Source organism: Ambystoma mexicanum, chromosome 10 (assembly GCF_040938575.1).
Source record: "Ambystoma mexicanum isolate Mex_15411 chromosome 10, UKY_AmexF1_1, whole genome shotgun sequence".
NCBI classification, from domain to species: domain Eukaryota; kingdom Metazoa; phylum Chordata; class Amphibia; order Caudata; family Ambystomatidae; genus Ambystoma; species Ambystoma mexicanum.
The window spans coordinates 1,511,332,095-1,511,355,087 of NC_090932.1; the positions used below are offsets into that span (position 1 = coordinate 1,511,332,095).

Sequence of the window (22,993 nt, forward strand, 5' to 3'; positions counted from 1 at the left end):
GCTTTTCGGGGGTCCCATACTCCATGACTAACCAACCACCGAAATACAATCCACGTTGATTCTTATAGTGCAACTAGTCGTTGGCTTCCCCTGGTAATATGGATCAATCCCTGGTTTGGTGTGCTTGGATGCAAGTCAAATGAGGTCCAGAAAAGTAAATGGAGGAGCTTGCCACTTTTTCCTCTCTCAAAGCCTTTCTTTCTTTCTCTGTAGGGACTCTCTGCTTTATCTTCTGCCATGTCTACTTGTATTGTCTCGTACCTCAACCCACCTTCTGTGTCTGCCTCGGACCAACCTGTTCTTCTGGAACTTTCCTAGAAGTACAAGCTGATCTCACACCTCTCCTGCCCTCTTGTTCTTATAGTATCTCATTCTTACTGTCTGGCTCTGTGTTCTCCAAACTTCTCTCCCTATCACCTTCACCTCTTGGGGCACAACTGTGTACACTCGCACTTTTCTGCTTTCTATCCGTTTCGTCACCCTCTTTGGGTATGACTGTCTCTGTTCTCCACATTACTGGAGGACTCCTTCAATCCTCTTCAAGATCTCAAGAGGACTCTCCTGCAACCCATCTTCTAAATCTCATAGTGACCCCATAGACCTCAACTTCTAAATCTGAGTTACTCCTGAACATTTATGGGTGACCTGCACACCAATCCCCAAATTTACTCCCAATACACCCTCGGTAGTACCTTGGAATGGCCTCTAGTGTCCCTCTACATTTCTGGTGTCAACTGTCCAACTCATCCTCCAGTTGTCCCCTTAGTCAATGTCTGTCTCTTTCCAGCAGCCCCCTTCTTCCAGACTGGACTGTTGGGTTTGTATACTGTGGTCGCTTCCCCCACTGGTGGGGCACTAAACAAGGGTCTGCAACTTGTGGGTTGAGCTGTATTTCATTGCTGGATATGACTAGCATTAATTGAGCCCATTTGTGTCTAAGCGGACCTGACCGAACTAGATCAGGCCCTGCAACCATTGTGGAATTTTCTATTCTGTAACTGACTCTGGTATCGCCTTCACTGCCGTCCTAAGGTGGCTGGCGCCTCTGGTTCCCACAGCATATGAATTGGAATTCATGAACATGTGTTGCAAACTTGAAAGTCCCTCTTTTGCTTTGAAAATCCCTTGCCATCTCTGCCAGATGTCTGGAAACGTTTCCCTTAAAGTAAAATGGCCACTTTTCTATGCAGTTGGTTTTAGCTCTGTCTTGTGATTTTATTAGCTCTCTCAATGCTTTTCAAAAAAAGATGTTCGATTAATGAAGATGTGATTTTCACTGTGCGTGTCCCCTGCCTTCGTGTGGGGACACAGTGAGTGAGGGTGGTTTTGGGAACCCCCTACCTTCTTGCTCCTCTGGGCCCACCATAATCTTGCTTGAGGGCTGTACCTTTAATCTTTTGACCACTCTCCTGACTTTCGCCAAAGCTATGCAGGGGATGTTGTAACAGCACTCTTCTGTGTTAATTCCCTTATTTAGTATTATTACATTTGCTTTCTCCAAAGAACTAGTTGCTCATTTTTCTTTAGTGGATCTTTTTTAATCTTTTGAAGCTTAAATACTTAATTACCTGCGATTAATGGAAGAAAAGCTCATTCAGACTGCCCCATTAAGGGATAAGTAGCCTGAATTCCTAGATTGGCCATCTGTGACCAAAATAAGTGCTTCATTAACAATTATGGAACTTTATTTAATGTATATATGAACTCATTAATTTTTACATATCAGTATTCTCACACTTCTACTTACCACCTGAATTATTTAGTCTCGCACATTTTTTCTGGTCGAATGTTCTCAATTTTATTTCTTGATTCTCACTGATTACCTATTCCTGTAACTTTCAAAATAAAAATGTAGTGGCACACCCATTGCATTAGCAATCAAAGGTCAATAAAGACTTCTTTATATATATATATATATATATATATATATATGAGTATTCATTTAAATCCTTGTAAAGGGCAAAGCTAGAAACACACTTGGGCTGAGACTTTAAATCATTTTAACTGTCACTTGTGACAGTGACCTCCTGGTCAATGTTGCAAGGACATAAGTGATATCACCAGATCCTCAAGGCCAGGGAGAACCACTGTAAAACATATCACAAAGACCTGTTTCTGATCCCATTTGGAAAGGACGAAGGATTCATTCTCCCAGACCCTCCTCTCTCTCAGAGGGAAGCTCAGAGTGGATCCTGGAATCTTTTAAGGACAGGAAGGTTGCAGGGATGCCCTAATTAGCTCACAGAGGTACCATCTGCACCCGAAAGGACAGTTATGGGAAACACAAGATCTCCAATTTAACACCCAGGGTGAAAGAGAGAAGCACAAATCCATTGTATGCAACAACCAGACACATATAGAGGACTCCACGCCTTTCCCACACTACACGAGACTTGCAGAAAGCAAATCTCATGTTTTCCCTACTGCTACAACTCAGGAAGAAAGATACAGCCAACACTTCCATTGAAGCCAATACCTCAATTGAAATTAATTTAAGAAACACACTTGAAAAATACGGGTGAAGTGCTTTTTCAAACTCAGTCAAAAGGATTTTATAACCCGCAAACACACCTGCTGAGTACAGGTAAAAGCCAGAGTGGACTCTATGAAGGGTAAATTCTGCAACCAGAAGGGCAAAAAAAAATACTGATGAACCGCTTACTACACCGCACAATAAGAAAAATGCAAAATTGTGGCTGACCTATTTTGTATTTGTGTTTATTGATTTATAAAGCGCCTTACAGCAAAGCGCTGTACAATGGAACAACATAATACATAAACAATATAACGGTTGAAGCAAATACATAGGTAGAGAAGGGGAGCGGGAGTAGATAGGGCGGTGGGAGTGGTGGAGAAGGGTAGGAGGAGGGAAGGGGAAGGGTGAGAGGGGGGAGGCAGGAGAGGGGGGAAGGTAGTCAGGGGGGGAAGAGTAAGGAAGGGGGAGCAGAAGAGGGAAGGATTTTCAGGGAGGAGAATGATGGAGGAGAGATTTAAGGGAAGTGCAGACTGAGGTGAAGGTGGGGGTAGAATGGATATCAAGAGCAAGGGAGTTCCAGTGTAGAGGTGCTAGGAGTTGGAAGGAGCAGAAACGGGATGAGGCACAAGGGCACGGAGGTACAGTGAGAAGGAAATGGTCAGCAGACCAAAGGGAATGGGAGGGAGAGTAGAAGGAGGGAAGGGAGGAGAGATAAGGGGAGCGAGACCATGGAGAGATTTGAAGACAAGGCAGAGAAATTGAAATTTAAGTTGAGAGTGAAAAGAAAGCCAGCCAAGGTAAGAGAGAGAGGAAGAGATGGAGTCACAGGAGGTAAGGAGACAGAGGGTACGAACAGCAGAGTGGTAGATGGATTTAAGAGGGGCAAGATGAGAAGCAGGAAGCCCAAAGAGTAGGGAAGAGCAGAAGAAGAGGCGGGAGAAGATAAGGGAGGAGATTAAGAGTTAAGTAGCGTGGAAAGTGAGAGAAGGACGGATTTTGCGATATTGAAGAGGTGGTAGCGACAGGTGTGGGAAGTGAGGGAAATATGTTGGGAGAAGGAGAGAGAGAGGAGTCAAAGAGAACACCTAAATGACAAGCTTGAGGCGAGATAGGGAGATTGGAGGGGGGAAAGCGAATGAATGGGGGAGGAGAGGAAGGGGGAAGACAGTTAAACGGAAAGAATACAACTTCGGTTTTGTCTGTGTTAAGAGAGAGAAAGCGGGAAGACATCCAGTTCTTAATGGCAGTGAGGCAGGAGGAGAGTTTTTGGTGAAGGACGAGAAAGAGAGAAAGAGTTGTCGTCGGCATAGAAGTGGTGGGGGATGCCAAACGAGGATATAACCGGGGCAATGAGGGAGGTGTAATGAGAGAAGAGGAAAGGACCAAGTACCGATCCTTGGGGTACGCCAAATTCAAGAGGATAGGTAGGAGAGGACCGGCCACCCCAGGAGACAGTAAAGGAGTGGAGGAGAGGTAAGAGGATAACCAGTTGAGGACAGAGCCTTTGAAGCCAAAGGAAGAAAGAGTGTGAAGGAGGAGGGGATGATCGACAGTGTCAAATGCTGCAGAGAGGTCTAGGAGAATAAGGATAGAGGATTGTTTGGCATGGCGAGCAGAGAGAAGGGAGTTAAGAATAGAGGTGAGAGCAGTTTAAGTGGAATGTTTGGGACGGAAGCATGATTGATAGGGTGGTAGGAGAGAGGAGTTGGTGACAAAGGATGAGAGCTGAGTGTAGGCAAGGCACTCGAGAAGCTTGGCGAGGAAAAGGAGAAGAGAGATAGGTGTCATGATGCATACCCCCAGGCATCCAGACCACGTCCATCAGCCCCGGGAGCAGGCATCATATCGCCTTGAGAAAACCCAGCAACCCCTGCTAGGGGCTGTCTGGGTTCAGTCCTGGCGCCTATGGGACAACAGTCCTGGCGCCATAGGCGCCAGGCTCATATGGGACATCAGTCCTGGCGCCATAGGCGCCAGGCTCATAGGTGCACACTTACCTGATGCAGACCATGCTGCAAGAAGATCCAAGCCCACGTGAGGCCTGGAAGGGACTACTTTACCTTGGGGACTATTTTGTTACTCGGGGTGTGGTCGGGGAGGAATACCTACCTGGGACTACGTTGGAGGCTATTTAAACCACGCCCGAAGAGCAGCACACGCTTCGCGTTATTCTGCATCCAGCAGCGTAACGCTCACCGTGCCAGCAGCAGCATCCAGCCTTCTTCCGCGCCTGCCTCGAACCTGGAGCACCTAGAAAAAAGGAAAGAAGCAAAGGTTAGAACAAGAGTATTACCTGATTTCGGATTCATCGCATCTTCAAACCAGAGGAAAGACTTTGTTTTAAACGCGTCGCATCGCCAGCAGCAGCGCTGCGCCAAACTCGCCGTTCCACGCAGCATCTCTTCGATCCAGCACTCTCTCCATCTTTACATCGCCGAAACTCCGGCACCTAAGGGGGACAAGAAACAGCAAGGTGAGCAGAGAGAACAGACAGAGACAATCTCTTTAGCCGCCATATGCTTACCTGATTTTACCGCCGGAGGTATAATTCATCAGCACGCCACATCTTCTTATGCCGCACCTGTAAGATAAGGAGAAAGCAGCAAGTTTAACCCTTGGCATTATTTACCGGACAGTGTTGGGTAACAGACTTTTACCGGAGCACTTTCAGCTGTCAATTTTCTTATTGGGTCAAAGCTGCAAGATAAAAGAGGAATTGGACAGAGTGAATTCCAGACATTTTGAACTCTTACAAACTATATACTTACGGCTCTTCGCCAGGACTTTTGGAGTCAGGATTCGTCTACAACTCTTCCAATATCTTCAAGCCAATGAAACTGCTCATCAACGTGCCCCTGCGTGCTTCACAGGATGGAGGGCTCATCCTTCAAGAATATAAGGTGAGATTGCTGAGAGGGCGCTTCAGAGGTGATTAGTGGGGAGGACAGTGGGGGTGCTATCGCTTGAATCCACAAGTGGCTAAATCCATCCCTCCACTTGTAGGAGAATATTTCTACGGGCCAAGCAGACAAGATTAGGAGGGCAGATCCAGTCAGTCATCGCTGCACTACGCATCACGTGGGTGGAGGCCGCAGCAGTCCGGGTCCGACCGACGCCCCTGTGGGAGCCAAGTGAGCGTAACAGTAGGTCTGAAGTTAGAGTGAGAAGTGGATCAGCAGAATGTTTCTTCAGAATAGGGATGATCGTGGCATGCTTGAAAGTAGAGGGAAAGGTAGCTGAGGAGAGACAAATGTTGAAGAAGGAGGTGAGGTAGGGGATAAGAACAGGGTAAGTCTTAGGGATGAGAAGGGAAGGGAGAGGGTCAGCTGGGGCGGACGTGGGGTGGGCTTCGGATAGCAGGGTGGAGACTTCAGAAGGGGAGACGGGAGAGAAGATGGACATGCAGGAAGGGGGGGGACTAGAAGTGAAATCTGAGGGGGGTGTGGATTTTTTGACAAAGGGTAAGAATCTTAGAGGAAAAGAAGTTGGCGAAATCGGAAGGGGAGAGTGTAGAATTGGAGGAGGGATCAGGAGTGGGGGGGAGAGAGAAGTCGAGAGAGAGAGTTTGGAAGATACGGTGAGGGTGAGTGGCTTGAGATTGGAGTAGGTTGGGGAAGTAAGAGGATTTAGCAGAGGCAAGACAAGAGTCGTAGAGTGCGTGGTAAGAGAAGTAAGAGGTTTGGTTAGAAAACGAGGGAGTTTTGAGCCAGAGTCTCTCGAGACGTCAGAGAAGGCGTCGCATAGAGAGGAGTTGAGGAGTAAGCCAAGGTTGAGAGGGTTTTCAGGTTGGGCGGAAAGGAGAAAGTGGGTAGAGTTGATCAAGGGAGGAGGAAATAGAAGAGGAAAGGGAGGATAGAGCGTCATTCGCAGATAATCAGGAGAAGTCTTGGAGAGTTGGAAGAAAAGAAGAGCTAGTGTCAATAAAGAGGGAGGGGTCAAAGTTGCGGAAATCACACCATGAGTAGATTGGAGGGGTTAGGAGCGGAGGAGTGTGGGAGAGGAGAAAGGGAGAAAGAGAGTAAGGCATGATCAGAGAGATAGATTGGAAGAGTTGAGACAGGGGAAGATGGGTAGGAGGAATTGAAGGTGAGGTCCAGGGTGGATCCAGAGGAATGAGTGGGGGAGGAAGGAAGACGGGAAAAGAGGTAGGAGTCAAAGATGGAGAAGAGGGGAGAAGATTGAGGGGGAGAAGGGAGATGGAGATTAACATCGCCAAGCACAGATAGAGGAGAGGGAGAGGGAGAGATAAGTGAGAGGAGGTGATCCAGGTCTTCATAGAAGGAAGAGAGAGGGTCAGGGGGATGATAGATGATCAGGAAAGACATAGGGTGGGGAGAGGAGAAAGATTTGTAGAGGAATTCAAAGGTAGGGAAAGAAGGGAGAGATGGTGAGGAGGAAGAGATGTACTTGGGGTGGTAGAGGAGGCTGACGCCTCCGCCACGGCCAGTAGCGCGAGGGGTGTGAGGAAAGGAGGAAGAGGTGGTGGTTAAGGAAGCAGCGACAGAAGTGTTATGGGGGGGATCCAGGTTTCAGTTAGGCATAGAAAATGGAGGTTGAGGCGAAAGAACAGGTCAAGAACAGCTGCGGTTTTGTTGCAGATGGATCTGGCGTTCCAGAGGGCCATGTTCAAGTGACTGGAGTGGCGGGCGGTAGGGGGGTATAGAAGGTTAGGGCAGTGAGAGGGGGAAGAAATGTGACAGGAGGAGTGTGGGGGTGATAGGGGAGAAGGCTGGACATTAGGGTGGAAAAGGAGTAGGAGGGAGAGGAGAAGGAAGGAGTAGTGAAAGGGGGGATTTAAAGGATTCTATCCCAGACTTAAAACTACACTGTGTTCCTGCCATCGAGCATTATTTAAGCAATATAACCCTCAGAAGGGGGGCATTACCAGCGATAATCCTGAGCAAAGCAAGGACTCTAACGTGAGCTCCAGGGCATAACCTCACCGGTAATGCCTACCCTGCAAGGGTTATATTGCTATTGGTACCCCAGCACGTTGTACCAAGGTACTAGTAGTGTATTGTTCTTTAGTTGAGAAACAACGTGTTAACTGTTTCTCAACGTGAGAAAAAACAAACAAAAAAGATTGTCGACATGGGTCAGGCAGAATGGAACTAAAGGTACAGGTACTTCAGAATAATCCTGTGTGTGCAGTAAGTGGTATCTCCAGAAGGAGCCATGTCACTGTTTCCCGTAACTCCTACACTGGTTTCCTGAAGGACCGCTTTGCATCTTAATTGAAAGAAAGGATTAAGCTTTCTCAGGTATCTCACGTTCTACTATCCAACAACTCTAATAAACGTACGCAGCCTTGTTACAAGCTTGCCTACTTTGGCGGCACTAGCTTTGATTCTGTTGTCCCACTTTTCTGGGACTATCTCCCTGTTTTTCTGTGCACCTGCCCTGAGCTTTCTTCCTTTAAGACATCTCTTAAAACATATATTTTTAATTCTTATAACTAGTGCCTATCAACACCTGCATCTCCTTGGTCTACCCTTTGCTTCTCTCTACTGAGCTCTTATTTGCTGCGCACTGAGACCTACAGGCGAGTTGCGCCTTATAAGAAATAACTAAGATTAACATTGTCCCTTCTCCCTTTCCATGGCGATATTCGGGAGTTGGAGATGAGCCGGGAACACTACTGTTTCTGGTGCCAACAAGGAAGAAGGAAATGCAAGGTTAGTGGGGATGGGTTTTGGGGGGGGGGGCTACATATGTGGGGCAAGTGGGGGGAGGGATGTGGACTTAGGGTAGCGCACCTACCTGATTCCCATTGAGGGAAGACGGTGGCCTCCCGCTCTGAGGAGACCTGGAACAGGGTCTATACCGTGTGATAAAGACCTTGTTCTGAGCCTCCTCATTGGCTGGGAGGCCACCACACCCCATTTGCCAGGTAATAATAGACAAAACACCTGATTTTGCTAGCCAATCCGGGGATAAGTTATTCAGTCTAAGCTCTATGGAAATGACAGCTCCCAGGGCAGCAGTGAAAGTGTGTTTTGGTGTGCAGATCTGGAGAAGTTGTTAAGGGCTGTGGAGTAGAGCAGCTGAATCAACAGAAAAGGGAGGAGATGGCGGCCTGGAAGATCTGGAAAATGGAGGAAAGTAAAACAATTTCCATATGGAAACCCCTGTTATCCACTCAGTGTCCTCATAGTGAATCCCCCCTCCTCTAAGGTTCAGCACACATGGCTGTCATTGGTTACCTGACATGTGGTCTAAGAATGATTTAGTAAGGTTGTGAATCCTCTTGGTTCAAGTACCTTTACCCCTTGATCATTTGTCATTGTTAGGTTAGATTTTCATATTTATGCTAAATCTCCCTCACCTGTGAGACCCCCAGCACCCTGGACTTGAGGATTATTTTTCTATTTTCTCCACTCACCCTTTCTTTTATTCTTTTTATGGGTGTCCTTTCTATGACTCTCCATACTTTCTCTTTCGAATTAAACATTCCTATAACATTTTGGGCATCTACATTTTACTGTTGCAGCACACGGCACATTCTGTGCAGTGTTGCTGGTGTGCTCCTTGGGCTCCCCTTTTTATTTTCTCTTGGGTTCCTTGTGTGAACTACTATTCCCAAGGTTAGTAGGATACTTTTCATCCTGTCTACAATGTCATTTGTGAGGATCAACATACCCCACCTTATATGGGGTCCTGAGGAGTTACATTGTATTCCCTTTCTCACTGTTGCTGTAACTTTTCTGTTAGTCACTAACTTACCTTACCTACACATGTTCTTAAGGGTAGAGCGAGATTTGTATCCTCTCTACACTTTATATTGTGAGTCCAGCACACCCCACCTTATGGGGAATGCTGGGGGCGTTACTCTGTATCCACTTTCTCACTGCCTGCTGTTGTAACATCTCTGTTACCGTGACAAGCTTAAAATTATGGCTGGTGGCAGTGGGATGTGTTCTACCGACTTTTGGGTGATTTTTACTCGCAGGCTGCCAAACCAGCCATGGTAATGCACAGCATGGTCACCAATTTTTGTGTGCTTGCCCTTTCTTGGTCCTTCATCTGCCATCCTGGGAGTGAGAGGTCCTGGTTTGATTTTCGTCTTCGGCGGGATCCCTTTGTGTATAGCCTGCCAAGGCTCCAGAGTGTTTAAGACAGGAAACAAGGGAGGAGTCTGAAACTCTACATCCCTTTGTCTTCTGGCATGCATGCATGGAACCAGTCCTAACTTTGAGGTTGGCTGTGCTGAAAGGACAGCCACCCCCCAAGTTTGAATGAAGAAAGTGTGCTGATTGGCTGGGTTCCTGGATAAATGGCTTAGATCTGGAAGCTGAAGATAAGTCGGCCACTGGAGCTAATCCGATGAGTAGGAAGATGACAGCTGTAGCTGATTCCAGTGACTGGAGATGCCTGGTGTGTAACTGTTGCCTGTGCTGACTCCTTCCATGCGGCAGAGGAGTCTGGAAGGCGATGACTGCGACCCTTAGACTGGTGGGACCAAACAGTCTTAAGACCTTCATTGGGGGGGTGGCTTGGAGGCAAGATGGTCGGTCCGGCTCCGTAAGAGCTCCCTAATGGTGCAACGCTGTCAATTAAAATGCACCAGTGATACCAACCCGGCAATACCAGAAAATAGTCTGGGAGCTTGTTCACGCTCCAAAGCACACATGGCCTCAGTCTCGACTCTCTGCGACCCTGGAGCGGGGAGAACCCAGACCGAGGGAACTGGCGACGCGGGCCGCAGAGACACGCAGCAAAAATGGCACCGTCCTGCGACTGCACCTGCCGAAATTGACGCGTGGCATAGCGCACCAGAAATTTTAGGGTCGCGGCGGGGTGCACCTGGAGGCTCACGGCATCCCCAGTGGACATCCTCTACCCCGTCCGGGGGGGGGGGGGGCGGCTTCACTGGGCTGGTGCTGTTGATGTCCAGGGGACCTTTCAGCGTGGGTCACTCTTCCCCTCCGCGGAGACAGCCCAATGTCGCGCGGCAGTGGGGTGAGTCTTCAGTCCCAGCGGACCACGGATAACACACCCGCTGTGGTCCCACTCCGCCAGTCATGAACGGCAGTGGTGAATCCCGCCCTTGGACGTCCACCCTCACCCAAACATCATTGTGGCATCCCAGCGTCCTGAAGTGGAGCGCTCACTGCTCCGGGGACTCTGCTGCGGGCCCGTCTTACAGCGCACTCCTAGTGATCCAGTCGGATCTATCGTCAGCTGAGGGCGGAGGCGGCCTGGTCCTGAAGCAGCGGATGGCCTATACGTGGGGTCCCCTTCTCGGACAATGGGGGCAATCATCACATTGTGCACCCCCCCCCCCTGCTGTCCCAGATCCACCCCTGCCCACGGTGAGTGATGCCTGTGACACTTGCCGGCCAGGCCCCTGAAGCAACCCAATCTCCACCGTAGCAGCCTGAGCTCCTATCCCTCCGATTCGCATACTGATCATAGAGGGCAGCTTCCCCTGCACCCATCCGCCTGGAGCGCAGCACCCAAGGGTCCCTGAGGCAAGGGGAGGCACATCATCTGGACCCCAGCCGCAGCAGCATCAAGGGGAGTCTGCTTCACAACTGTACTCCTGGGGGTGTGAGACTTATGGGGTATACCCCCTTTGGACAGCCCAGGAATCAACAAGGTGACTGCACTTTTGCCACGCAACAAGGGGTTATTCAGATTTAAACCAGCCGGCCTACTACACCGAGCAGAGTTTGGCGGCCCTGGAATTGCCCCCACGCATCATTGAGGCGGCCAACCCACCAGCAACAATAGCGGGCAGCCAACCCCTGCTCTTAAAGGGTGGTCTTGAAGGTCTGGGGAGGGCAACCCGTCCACAAACTCCCGACTTCAGGGCTGCCCGCACCTGAACCGCACTCCTGCCTGAACCTCAGCCGGCATCTACTGGCCCTGTTTATCCGACCTAGTGCCCCCAGTAGCCCAGAGGTCCCTCGAGTCGGGGGACCAAGGAACACACACTTTGCTCACAATGGCCATGAGCACGAAATCATCTAAACAGACGAATATCGCGGCATTGCTGTCGATCCCGGTGTCAGAGAGACCAAGGAGAGGCGACCGCCCGATGCAACCGAAGCAACAACCATAACAACTGGCAGCGACCAAGGCCCAGGCTCTTCGACGCAGGCGGTGACAAAGTCCAACCTCCAGGACCTCCTGTCCGCTCACGAAAGAATATCAGAGGGCACGGAGGAGGTCAAGAGCAAAATAAAGGCCCTGGACAAAAGAGTGGGGGAGCTGGAGGAGAGAACAGTGGAGGCGGAAACTACCCTCTGTGAACAAAGCTACGAGATCGACAGGGGAGCGGCTAGACTGGCTGCTCTTGAAGCCAGATGTGAAGCCCTTGAGCTTAAACAGGAGAATGCTGAAAATCGCTCTTGGTGCAACAACATACACCTGCAAGGGATCCCGACGACTTTCACTGACGTGGAATTGGGGCAATATGTCAGCGGCCTCTTCAGCTTAATCCTCACCTTGCCAGACGACGCTCCCCTGGTGCTCGACAGAGTTCATGGAACAAGAACAAGATCAAATTCAACCACCCCGATGGATGTCCTGGCGACACTAAATTATCAAAGTCAAAGAAGAAATAATGCTCGAAGCAAGGAGTTCCCCACGCACTCTCTTCAGAGACTCCTCCGTCTCTATTCAGGACCTGGCAGCGGTCACGCTCTTGAAAAGGAAGGCTCTGAAACTAGTAACGGAATGGCTGAGGGACAAAGGGATTCCTTATCGCTGGGGTTACCCTACATCCCTGACCTTTACCTGGGTAGGCAGCACCCGTCGCATACGCAACCTAAAGGAAGCCGAACGACTGCTGAACCCAGATATGGAGGAAGGAGCCCCCGATGAAGACTTGCCAACTGGAAAAGCAACTGTGCAAGAGCCTAAGAGGTCCTGGTCCCGGGTCGAAACATGCTGCAGGCTCAGAGACCTCCCCCCACCCATCCAGGGGCAAGCAACCCAGCAACGACTAACAGCACGGCTCGCCTCACAAACATCCTGCTAACAGGCCGTGAGGCCCAACTCGGGGTCCAATAGCACAGACCTCTGCCAGGATCTAAGAACTCAGAAGTAGCCACTCCTATTCACTACATTGTGAAGTTTCACCGTTTAACTGAGGGGGCTCAACCGTCCTCCACATAAGCCGGCAGTGTCAGCCAGGCCAGAGGCACCGTTGGTCGAAGGATGGCCTGTTCGACCATGTTCCACTCTTCAGGAGGGCGGGGGGATTGGGGTGCAGGAAGAGTAGAGAAACAGATAATTTATGCAGGGTATAGTCTAAGCGGTGCACATCAAGGTCGCGCTGAGTTGGACTGAGAAGGGCAACCTCTGCAATCTATAACCACACAGCCTGCCCAGATGACATATAACACCATGGATCTCATCATGATCACATGGAACGTCCAAGGCCTGAACTCGCCCAGGAAACGTAAATCAGTGGAGCACCGCCTGTCCCAGCTCGCAGCGGACATTGTATGTCTACAAGAAACCCATCTCCTGGCCTCTGATGAGAAACGGATCAGCTTCTGATGCTACCCCAAGAGGTTCTTCGCCTCATCGGGCCAGAAGAAAAGTGGGGTCGCAATTCTACTCAGCCACGCCGCAGCCCTGAAGCAGGTAACAGTTAAGCATGATCCAGGGGGTAGATACGTATTACTCAAAGGTATGTTGGTCGAACTCCCTATCACAATTGCAGCAATATATTGTCTGAACGATGCCCAAGACTGCTTTCTGAGGAAAAGCCTCCCAACAATAACCGCCTTCGCCGAAGGCACCCTGTTGACCTCATCCCGGACCCCCATGTTGACAAACGCTACCGCCGACCTGTTCAGACTTCGGCCTATCCCAGAGGGTTTGCGAAATTCCTGAGGGGGACGGGCACAATTGACACATGGAGGCTAGCTAATGATAGTGCTCGAGACTACTCCTTTTTTTCGCTCGTCCACAAGGGCTTCTCGCGTATAGATCTTCTACTGGTGTCCAGCGCACTATTCCCATGTATTGAAGACCTTCACATCGGCTCGAGTGTGCTCTCTGACCATGTTCCAGTAATAGCCCGGCTCTGGACGGTGGGCCCACCGGCGCCCCCGCAGAGGCCTTGGAAGCTGCAAGACTACATTCTGTCGGATGTGGCATCAAGCCGGGAACTGTCTGATGCCCTGACAAACTACTTTGTGGAAAATGTTGGAAAGGGGTCCTCTGAGGCCATGGTATGAGATGCCATGAAGCCAGTGATCCAGGGCATAGCTATCGATTGCACAGCGGCACACAACCAACCTCTGCCTCCAACTCTCTAGTTGGAGGCAGAAGTGGCGGAAAAAGAGGCGACTTATAAAGGTGGCCAGTCGGCAAGAGCGTGGCGAGACCTCTAAAAAGCTAAAGCAGCACTGCACCTGGCAGATCGAACGGCCCGAGCGTTGACCTACACGAAACAGTACTATTATCTCAGTAACAACAAGGCCAACCGCCTACTAGTACACAAACTCAAGAAGCTGCATTCCAGGAACAACATTCTAGTCCTCCAGGACCAGGAGGGTAAGCCCCGCTGCTCGGATGCGGAAACACTGGCCATCAAGACCGAACATCACAGAAGTGTAATGACCGGAGACCCCACGAATAAGGAGGCGCAACTCTGTTACCTGCAATCTATTCAAAGTCCCCCTTTCCATCCGCAGTGGGACTCTCTTGAACTCCCAATCTTCATTGATGAAGTGACCGAAGTCAAACGATCCTTGAAAAATACAGCCCCAGGCACAAACGGACTGCCAGCCTAGTTCTATAAAAAATATATCCACATCTTGGCCCCCCAGCTGGCGTCCCTCTATAACTCCTTCTTGGTGACAGGCTACCCCACCCCGTCCATGGAAGACTCCCGCAGAGTCCTAATACTGAAACCGGGGAGAACCCCAAACTTTTCTCGTCATATCGTCCGATCGCACTACTGAATGTCGACGCAAAAATCTTCTCCAAGCTCCTAGCATACAGTGTCGTGAAAATCCACCCAGAACAGACGGTATTACCCAAATTGTTCGTTTACAATTGTTCGAATTAACAATTGACCGAATTTAAAGGGTCTATTAGTCAATTGTGAAACGGTCAATTGTAATTCGAACAGTTGTAAAATGAACAATTCGTATACAACCGAACAGACGGGATTTATCCCCGGCCGCAACACCCTGGACAACCCTAGGCATACTCTGAATGTCATCAAGTCAGCTTATAGAATGGGGGAGAAGGTGGCGATCCGGTCGCTTGACGCTCACAAAGCTTTTGACGTGCTCGACTGGGGTTATATGGAGGGCACCAAATCAAGAGTTGCGAGAAGCACTGAAGAATACTTAGTTGGGAGCCTTTCTGTCGACTGCTGCTGAAAGTTCCCATCCAGTCTCCTTTCTTTCGTCACCACGACCAAGAATCCAGAGACCGGGTCTTGTGTTACTGCATCGTGAAGGGGTCGCCTGCCAGCTCTTCCTCACTGCTGAAGTACTGTGTGGCTGAGGGTAATACTTACCCAAAGTCTGGTGTCGCTCCTGTGTTGCTAGGGTGGCGATTTGTGTAGTTGGGAGTTCGCCCATACCGTTTGCTCAGGCCTAGCGCTGGAATGCATGTAAGGAGCCTTCTACGAAGTCCCTGAACAGATTCTACTAACTCTAAAGTCTATACTTGGTGGGCGAGAAATCCTCTGGAACTCAGACTTTCCTGCATCTGTGCCTTATCCTGACCTGCCTACGCTTGGCCACTGGCCTAGACTAGGGAAGGACTTCTAAAGTATAAGGCATCTGAAATTATAAGAACAAAGTTCCTACTTCTGTGAATTGTTTATGGCCATTCTGAGAAGAACACAATGTTATTTACTTAGGTTTGAATTGTGTTCCACTGAAAACTGAATAGGTTTAACAGTGTACGATCAATAGGGTTTTACTCCCCTTAAATATCATACTGCCATTCTAAATGTGTAACACTGGGTTTTACTATTCTTGAATTGCATACTGCTGTTCTAAATGTAATTTATACTTTGATTTACTTACCATAAGTATTGTGCTTTTTAAAACAAATAAGTGTGTTTATGACTTATAATACTACTTACCTTTCTAAATAATTCTGTTTGCCTAGGTGTATATAAAATAAACCATTATTTTTACAATACGCCAGTGTGTAAGTGTTTCTTTGGACCATATGTATGCTAGAAGTTTTTTGTACCTCTCTACAGCCCTCTCATCCTCCTAACATAAGTCTGGCTGCACTGCCATAGCTACCGCTACTTTGAGTAGAACAGCCTTATACTAGGAGTTGGACTTCCAGTATAACCCAAGGTATAGTTTTATGAAGTCCCTTTGGGTGGGCATTAGAAAAACTGGCCTATCTGTCATCACATTTTCCCCTGTGTCTAGAAAAAGGTGTTGTGGGTAAGGGTCATTTTCTGTGTGCCTACCTTAAGCCAGGGTTCCAATTTTGCACTCGACACCAGACTTCGGCTATTGATAATTGACTCTTGGAGAGTAAGAAATGGTGTACTTTGTGTATTTTTGAAATTGAGGTGGCTAGGGACTTTTTATAGCTTGCTAGTAGCTTGTTACATGAAATATCTGCCCTTGACTTAAACAACATAACAAGATATCTCCAATGGCATACCATTTTCATGGTAAAAGTCTCAGCACATTAAAATTCATTACTGTGGATTTCTGAAATGCATAATATTTGCCATCCTTTTAGACCTCCCCATTCATGTGACACTTGAAAAATGAACCACACATAGTATTTATTACATTTGTGTTTAGTTGTATTTGAAAAATACTATGAGCTGAAATAGTTCTGATTCTAAAGGTTTCTCTTCACAAGATACTTAATTCACTCCAGCCCGGCCCAAAATAGCACAGCACATTCATATGGTAAGGAATGGAGTGTGAAATTGAATTCACTGTTTTACTTGCTTAAAAAAATGGTATGTTAACATGGTGTGCTAAAACACATGAATATCTATGCTTAGCATACACTCATTTACTTGGACCATGGCCGCGCCGTCAACAGTCTAAACTTTGTTATCTTAATAAAAACCAGAAAGTATCTTTAATTTCCAAAACGATCACAAATGACCTTGGCTGTGTCCGACAGTCTAGATGTGTTCTTATTCCAAAAGCTTCCCTGGGTTTCAATACAATTGCTAAGAGCAATACATGCATTGACTCTCATAATCCCCTCTCACATTATACTGCCTCTTTCCTCCCGTAACTGATCAATTAAACAATAGGTCATTCAATGTCCTCAACTGGTCTGCCCCCCCTTTGGGCAAAAACCACCCACTCAAAATGTAAATAAACTGTTCAACCGTTTCCTATGGAACCTCTTTCGTTGTTTACTCTGTTTTTATTTTATTTATTGGGTATTTGTAAAGTGCTAATACAGCAAATGGTGTTTCAATGCGCCACAAGACCAAATAAAAGGGGATGGGGGGGCAGGGAAGAAAACTACTAGGCCTTGGGCCATTTGGATCGTGCAAGTGCAGTAGCAAGAAGTGCATGGGGGAGGGAGGAGTGTTGGTAGGGGTGGAAGGGGAAATGCAGGGCAAAGTGGCAGCATGCAAGTGCAGGGAGGGGGAGAGGAGGCGATTAGGAGTGCTCCTGGGGGTAGGCAAGTTCTAAGGGGAGGCCAGGTGGGCAAGTGCCATGGGATGCAGAGAGTGAGGAACACATGCTAAGTGCGAGTATGGGGGTGGACCAGGCTCAGTAGGGATGCACACCCCGCCAGGCTAGACAGGGGAAGGGGGCCAGGAAGGGCAAGTTCAGGTGGGGAGTTCGGGGAGACCACGGTGCTGGGGTAGACTGGGTGAGGAGGCTTGGAGCCCTATAGGACTCAGAAGGGACCAGTCAATGCGGCTTGGGAGAGGGAAGTAAGTAGAGAAAAGGAGGGTCTTGAGAAGCTTCCAGAACTTAAGGAGATCTGAGAGGGGCAGGGAGGCCTCGCCAGAGGGAGCTTCCTGTCGAAGAGAGAGATCTACAGCCCCCCACCAACTCTCTGCTTGGAAAAGCGTCTGATCTGCAAAGAGTTGGAGATAGAAGACCGAAGGGCTCTAACAGGGACGTTTTGAGGTTTTTAGGGAGAGAGAATTGGATGTAACGGGGTCCCAGGCCCGAGAAAGCCTTGTGGATGATGCAGAGGGTATTGAGCTTGATCCTCGCAGCCACCGGGAGCCAGTGGAGAGTTTTTAGGGCTGGGGAGATGCAGCCCCTGGGGTTGAGGCAAAGGATAAGTCTTGCAGTCCTATTGTGTAGAAGGTGAAGGGGCGAAGGGAGGATAAAGGCAGATTGAGGAAACGGCTGTTGCAGTAGTCCAGTTTAGAGAGGACCAGAGCTCTGGAGACATTCAGTTTCTGTGGGGCGGGGGGTGAGGAAAGGGAGAATGCCTCTGAGGAGGTGCAGCTGAAAGTGGACCTTCGTGGCAAGGTTTGTGATGTGGGGAGAGAAGGAGAGAGAGGAGTTAAAATGACGCCAAGGGTTTTTGCCTCACAAGAGGGTTAGGGGTGGGGGGCCATGGAGGGGGGCCAAACTAGGAGGGAAGGAGGGAGCAGGCATCCCAATGGGAAGGATCTCAGTCTGATCCTGTCTTGACTCTTTGAAACAAAGTAAAGCCTGCAGCTTCACTTCTCTTGCCCGTTGCTCATTATTATGGGAAAACCGATCAGTCATTCCAGACTATCCTTACTGGGAAACCAGGTTTCCCTTTTGAATTCTTGTATTTTTACAATTGCACACATCACCTTGCAATGCAGTGGAAAGGGGATACACCCTAGCTTTTTACACAAAGGAGTTTTGGTTACTTTTATTTGTAAAGATAAGCTGGTAGCAGCAATTACATTTGTACAGCTTTTGCATTATTTTTGATGGTGTACTTATCGCTACTAAACATGGTTAGTGCCCTAAAATGGCTGTGCCACAAGATGTTTGCTTGTTCTTTGGCCATATTGTAGTTTGGCCGCCTTCCTGCCTTCTCAGGTCAGGAAAGTGCTTATATGTTCATGCATGTGCCTGGGAAGGCTGCAGCTTTTGCAGGGTTGTGAGCCTGTGTGTTTGTGAGTGTGTGGCTCAGGAAAGGAACTGGGACTGTCCAGTCCCAGTCCCAGTCCATGTCCTTGGTGTCAGAAAGTTTGTTTCTGGTGCAGATGTAAAATCAGTAGTTGCGACTGATTGGATAACTACTGGCTGTTTGAATGGTGCAGATCCTTACCATTGGTGTGCTTGAACTTAAAAGGAGAACCTCTGCAGCTATTCTTCAGTTCTACGTTGGATCCAAGAATCCCTTGAAGAAGAGCAGCCTGCTTTTTTAAGACTACTCCTGAAATGGCCCGGCATCCCTTCCAGTGTCCGGCCCAATGAAGTGTTTCTCCTCTGCCTGATCTCTGAAGACTCTGAGCCGTGCTTCAGCCCTTGGACTAGTGAAACCAGCTAACCTTGATGCCTTCTTGAGGATTCAGCCCTTCGGAAGTATCCCTGGACTTACCTGCTGGACTGACCAGCTCTCTCATCAGATGCGTCACCATTCCATGATTGAATCCGGAACTTTGGTGGTCGCCAGCTTGTGCCACAAATTGCCACAAATTACCTTCTCCCCGATTTCCAGCTTCCCACCTTCAAGGGAACCTTTCCTGGAGCAGCTGCTGTATCAGTGAGTGGAAGGATGCCTGTTGTCACCTGCAAACGCTGATTGTGGCTGTAACTTTGTCCAAAGAAGGCCTGCATCATTGGATTCTGCATTCCTTCACAAACAGAGATTGAATCTTGCATTACCAGCTGACCAGAGGAATCCTCGAACCCGCAACTCCTGGGCCCCTCTCACTGGAACAAAGGGCGGATGATTGAGCCAACAGCAACCCCCCCTCACTCCCCCCACTTGATCCAGAAAGACATTTGGGAAAATCAAAGTCGGGAGTAAGCCTATCCCCTCTCCTCCATAGGAAAACATTGGGAACAAGTCCCTTTTTCTCCTGTCTCCCCTCCACCCGCATTTGGTCGTCAAACCTGGTTCAGGTGACCTGCCGCTGGGCTAACGTGGGTTATCCATGGGTCTGAAAGGGAGGAGAACACTTACCTCTTCTTTGGTAAATTGTTGAATAATTTTTTTAAATGTTTTAAACCCATACACCACCACATGCCCATTGCATCCTTTCTAAAGAGAACTGACACTGGTGATAAGCATCGTGTGGACTCTGTGACTTTTGGGCACACAGCCCCATTCATCTTAAGGCTTGAACCTCTCAAGTTAGGATATTGTTGTTGTGATTGGGCCCCATCATTTACTGCATCTAACCTTACTGCATTGCTTGATTATCTGATGTCTGTTAAGTGAACCTAGTGGCAATTGTATATATTATAGTGTTGTGTGATAATACTACCTGCTAATTTCGTTTTACAGTGTGTTCATAAGGCTTAAAATAAATATTTGTATAACTGTCTAAATTGAATTATAGTGTGCTATACTGTGTGGAGTCATTGCGGGCCCCTGACCCCACTCACACTCCCTTAGACTAAGGCTTGTCTGCTCATCCACCTACGTTTATTGGGTTTTGGCTAACCTCTCAGAGCTCCCTGTTCATCATAACTAGGGTGGCCGTATAAAATCTGTCTACCAGGCCAGATTCTAGAGATTTACGGAAAAACACAAGCATTGGGCAGGGGTGGGTTTAGATTAGGTGCTACATACACATTCACACAACACATTTCTTATAGATTTGAGGTTGACTAGCAAAATGTGAATGAAGATCTGAAGTGGAGCATACGGGCCACAAATGAAACATAAACGGTCTCTACCCTTCACCTGTTTACTTCATTGCACTCTCAGGAAAATTGCTCTTTCCTTTAACCAGCAGGTTCCATCTCTATATTATAGGGAGAAACATGTGTGCCCCTTTTAACAACTGAGACCTATAAAATCTATAAATGGTACCTTCCAGAATCTGGAATTTTGTTTTGTGATTATATAGTGCGAACTTGCCTCCGTACATACATACATACATTGAAGTGGTCAAGCACATCATATTAATATCATGTGAATAGTAGAAGGCACATTTCAGCAGATATTTGTCACCCTTGACGTATTTTGCAAATATTACACCGGACCACAGTGCTCATTCTTTTAATAAATGTATCAGCGCGTGTTAGTTTTATCATTGAATATCGATAACATTGAATACAGATACAGTACTTTACTAGTGTGATTCATGCATAACTCGAGCCACTGGATTGGTAATAGCCCATGAATTGAAAGTCATGGTTTCCCAGACCAATTGGGGCTTTGTGGCTTATACTGAGAAAAACCTTTCAGTGCTCAGCGAGTGAGATTCTGGCTGTTAGGTGGATGCCGAGACACTTCTTGTTCTACATATTTTCCCTTCTGAAGCTTAACAAGCAAACTTTGGTCTTTATCATTCATCTGAAGAAATGTTCCTAAAAGATAAAAACATGGTATTTGGCATATGCATGTATTTACTGCGAAATAAAATTATTCTGCTAAAAAAGATGACATTTTCTGACGTCTCCTTTTTGTCCACCTTCCACGTGTGTGTGTGTGTGTGTGATAATCATTGATTGATTACTTACTTGAGGATATGTAATGCAGCGTATATTTCTCTTAAGTGTCCTCTGCAGGAAATGCAACCCTTCAAGAATTCGGCTGACCTCCTGCCGAAGGTCAGGGCGATGGCACAGTCTGACCGGGCAGTGTTTGAAAAAGGAATGAAAGCCTTTGTGTCATGTGTGCAGGCATACGCCAAACATGAATGCAGTCTCATCTTCAGAATAAAAGGTAACGCTCCCGCTGATGACAAACACCTGCATTTTTGTTGTTATTTTGATTGTTCTGTGATCGAAGGAGGGAATTGTCATCACATGTTCCAAGGTGATTCATTAATTTATAGACGGTTATATCCACAATGAGGATGTACCTTCACCAAGACGTTCCAAGGAGCTTCACAAACAACCCAAACAACCTTTGGATTGCCTGCAATGATTCCTCTATACACGGAAGTGTAAAACAAACACGTGTTTATGTGCATTTATCTACAGTTTTATGGTGTGTATGATGGTGTTTTTGCAGTTCTATTGTGAAAGTTTACTAGAAAGTGTTTTTTATTTACCTTGAATTGCATACTGCCAGAAGTGTTGTATACTGGGTTTGTTTATGATAGTACTTGCATTTCTAAAGTATCCTCTTTACGTATGTGTGTATGTGTGTTTTTATGTATGTATATATTCTTTCAACCTGTGAAAACACCGGCAGTTGAGTCGCTCTCCCTCAGAGCTTTAGTTCACAAAAATTGTCCGGATAGCAAAAAAAAATAAGCAAGTTCTTTTATTTCATAAATCCCAAAGTGTAGCCAAGGTATGGCAGCATCGCAACAGCGACGCGTTTCGCAACAAACCCGTTGCTTGTTTTCAGCACCCAATCCCCAGTCAGAGCACATTAAAATAAGGAACTAAGGGAGTGACATGGCAGGAGGACCCAGCAGCAAGTGAAACACCCATTGGTCGTAATGTATTTTATTATTATTGGTGTTTAGTCTACCAAGACACCATAGGCTAACTATCATACGTAATTGTGTTGGCCATCTTGAGCTCTCTGCCACATAGAACATAGTACTTTCAATGAACTTCATACCGCACAAACACAAACGTACTGTGAATGATGCATAGGATATGTGTTCTCTAAAGCACATGCAGAAATTCAAATATGCATTCTACTGCACATAATATTACTCACAGTTTGTATTTGTATTTTGTATTTATTTTATTTGTAGTCCGCACCTTACCCCAGGGTACCTGGGCGCATGTTTAGAAGGCAGTTACAGGTCACAGCAATAGATACATTATACACATTTTTTTTACAAACAGTTAAGAACATTGCATAGAGATGAGCAGAGCGGACCTAAGTAATCACTAAAACCGTCTATAGATGGTGAACAGGTGAGAATATAGCAGCTATAAAGATTAAATCGAGGTGTCCTGGACATCCCGTTCATGTAACCAGTTTGTTTTTAGTTTTGAAGGAGTGGACGTATGGAACATTTCTGAGAACATTAGGTAGGGTATTCCAGAGCTTAGCAGCAAGGACTGGGAAGCTTGAACCTCCAGCTGTCTGTAGCTTGAAACTGGGGATAGACAAAGTGTGAGCCTGAGCAGATCTCAGGGGTCTAGTTGCTGTATGTTGAGTAAAGCGCGAGGATGAGTAAGCAGGGGTGCATTGTTCTGGGCCTTGTGAGTTAGAACAAGTGCTTTGAGAGATATACGATGAGTGATGGGTAGCCAATGCAGGTTGCGTCTAGTGTTGGCATTGTTCTGAGTGACCTGGAGTTTATCAAGGTGTCTTTGACTGGTCCCTAAATAAAGGGCGTTGCAATAATCAATTTTGGACATGATGAGAGTTCTAGCGAGGATCAGACAGTTGGCCGAGGTCAAAAAGGAGCGGCACACTGTGATCAGTTTACAGGTATAAGATGACACTGAAACTACTGCATTAGTTTGTCTTTTGAGGGACAGAGTAGAGTCTTGG

The 22,993-nt window shown here is 47.5% G+C and overlaps 1 protein-coding gene across 1 annotated transcript in view; it reads left to right on the top strand.

Annotated features, from left to right (window-relative positions):
• The window catches only part of DDX55 (DEAD-box helicase 55), a 345,960-nt gene that overhangs the window by 237,670 nt on the left and 85,297 nt on the right, over positions 1 to 22,993 (top strand). The window contains exon 12 of the mRNA XM_069619685.1: positions 21,082 to 21,250. Coding sequence (XP_069475786.1) covers positions 21,082 to 21,250 — 169 coding nt within the window. The remainder of the gene's footprint in view (positions 1 to 21,081; positions 21,251 to 22,993) is intronic.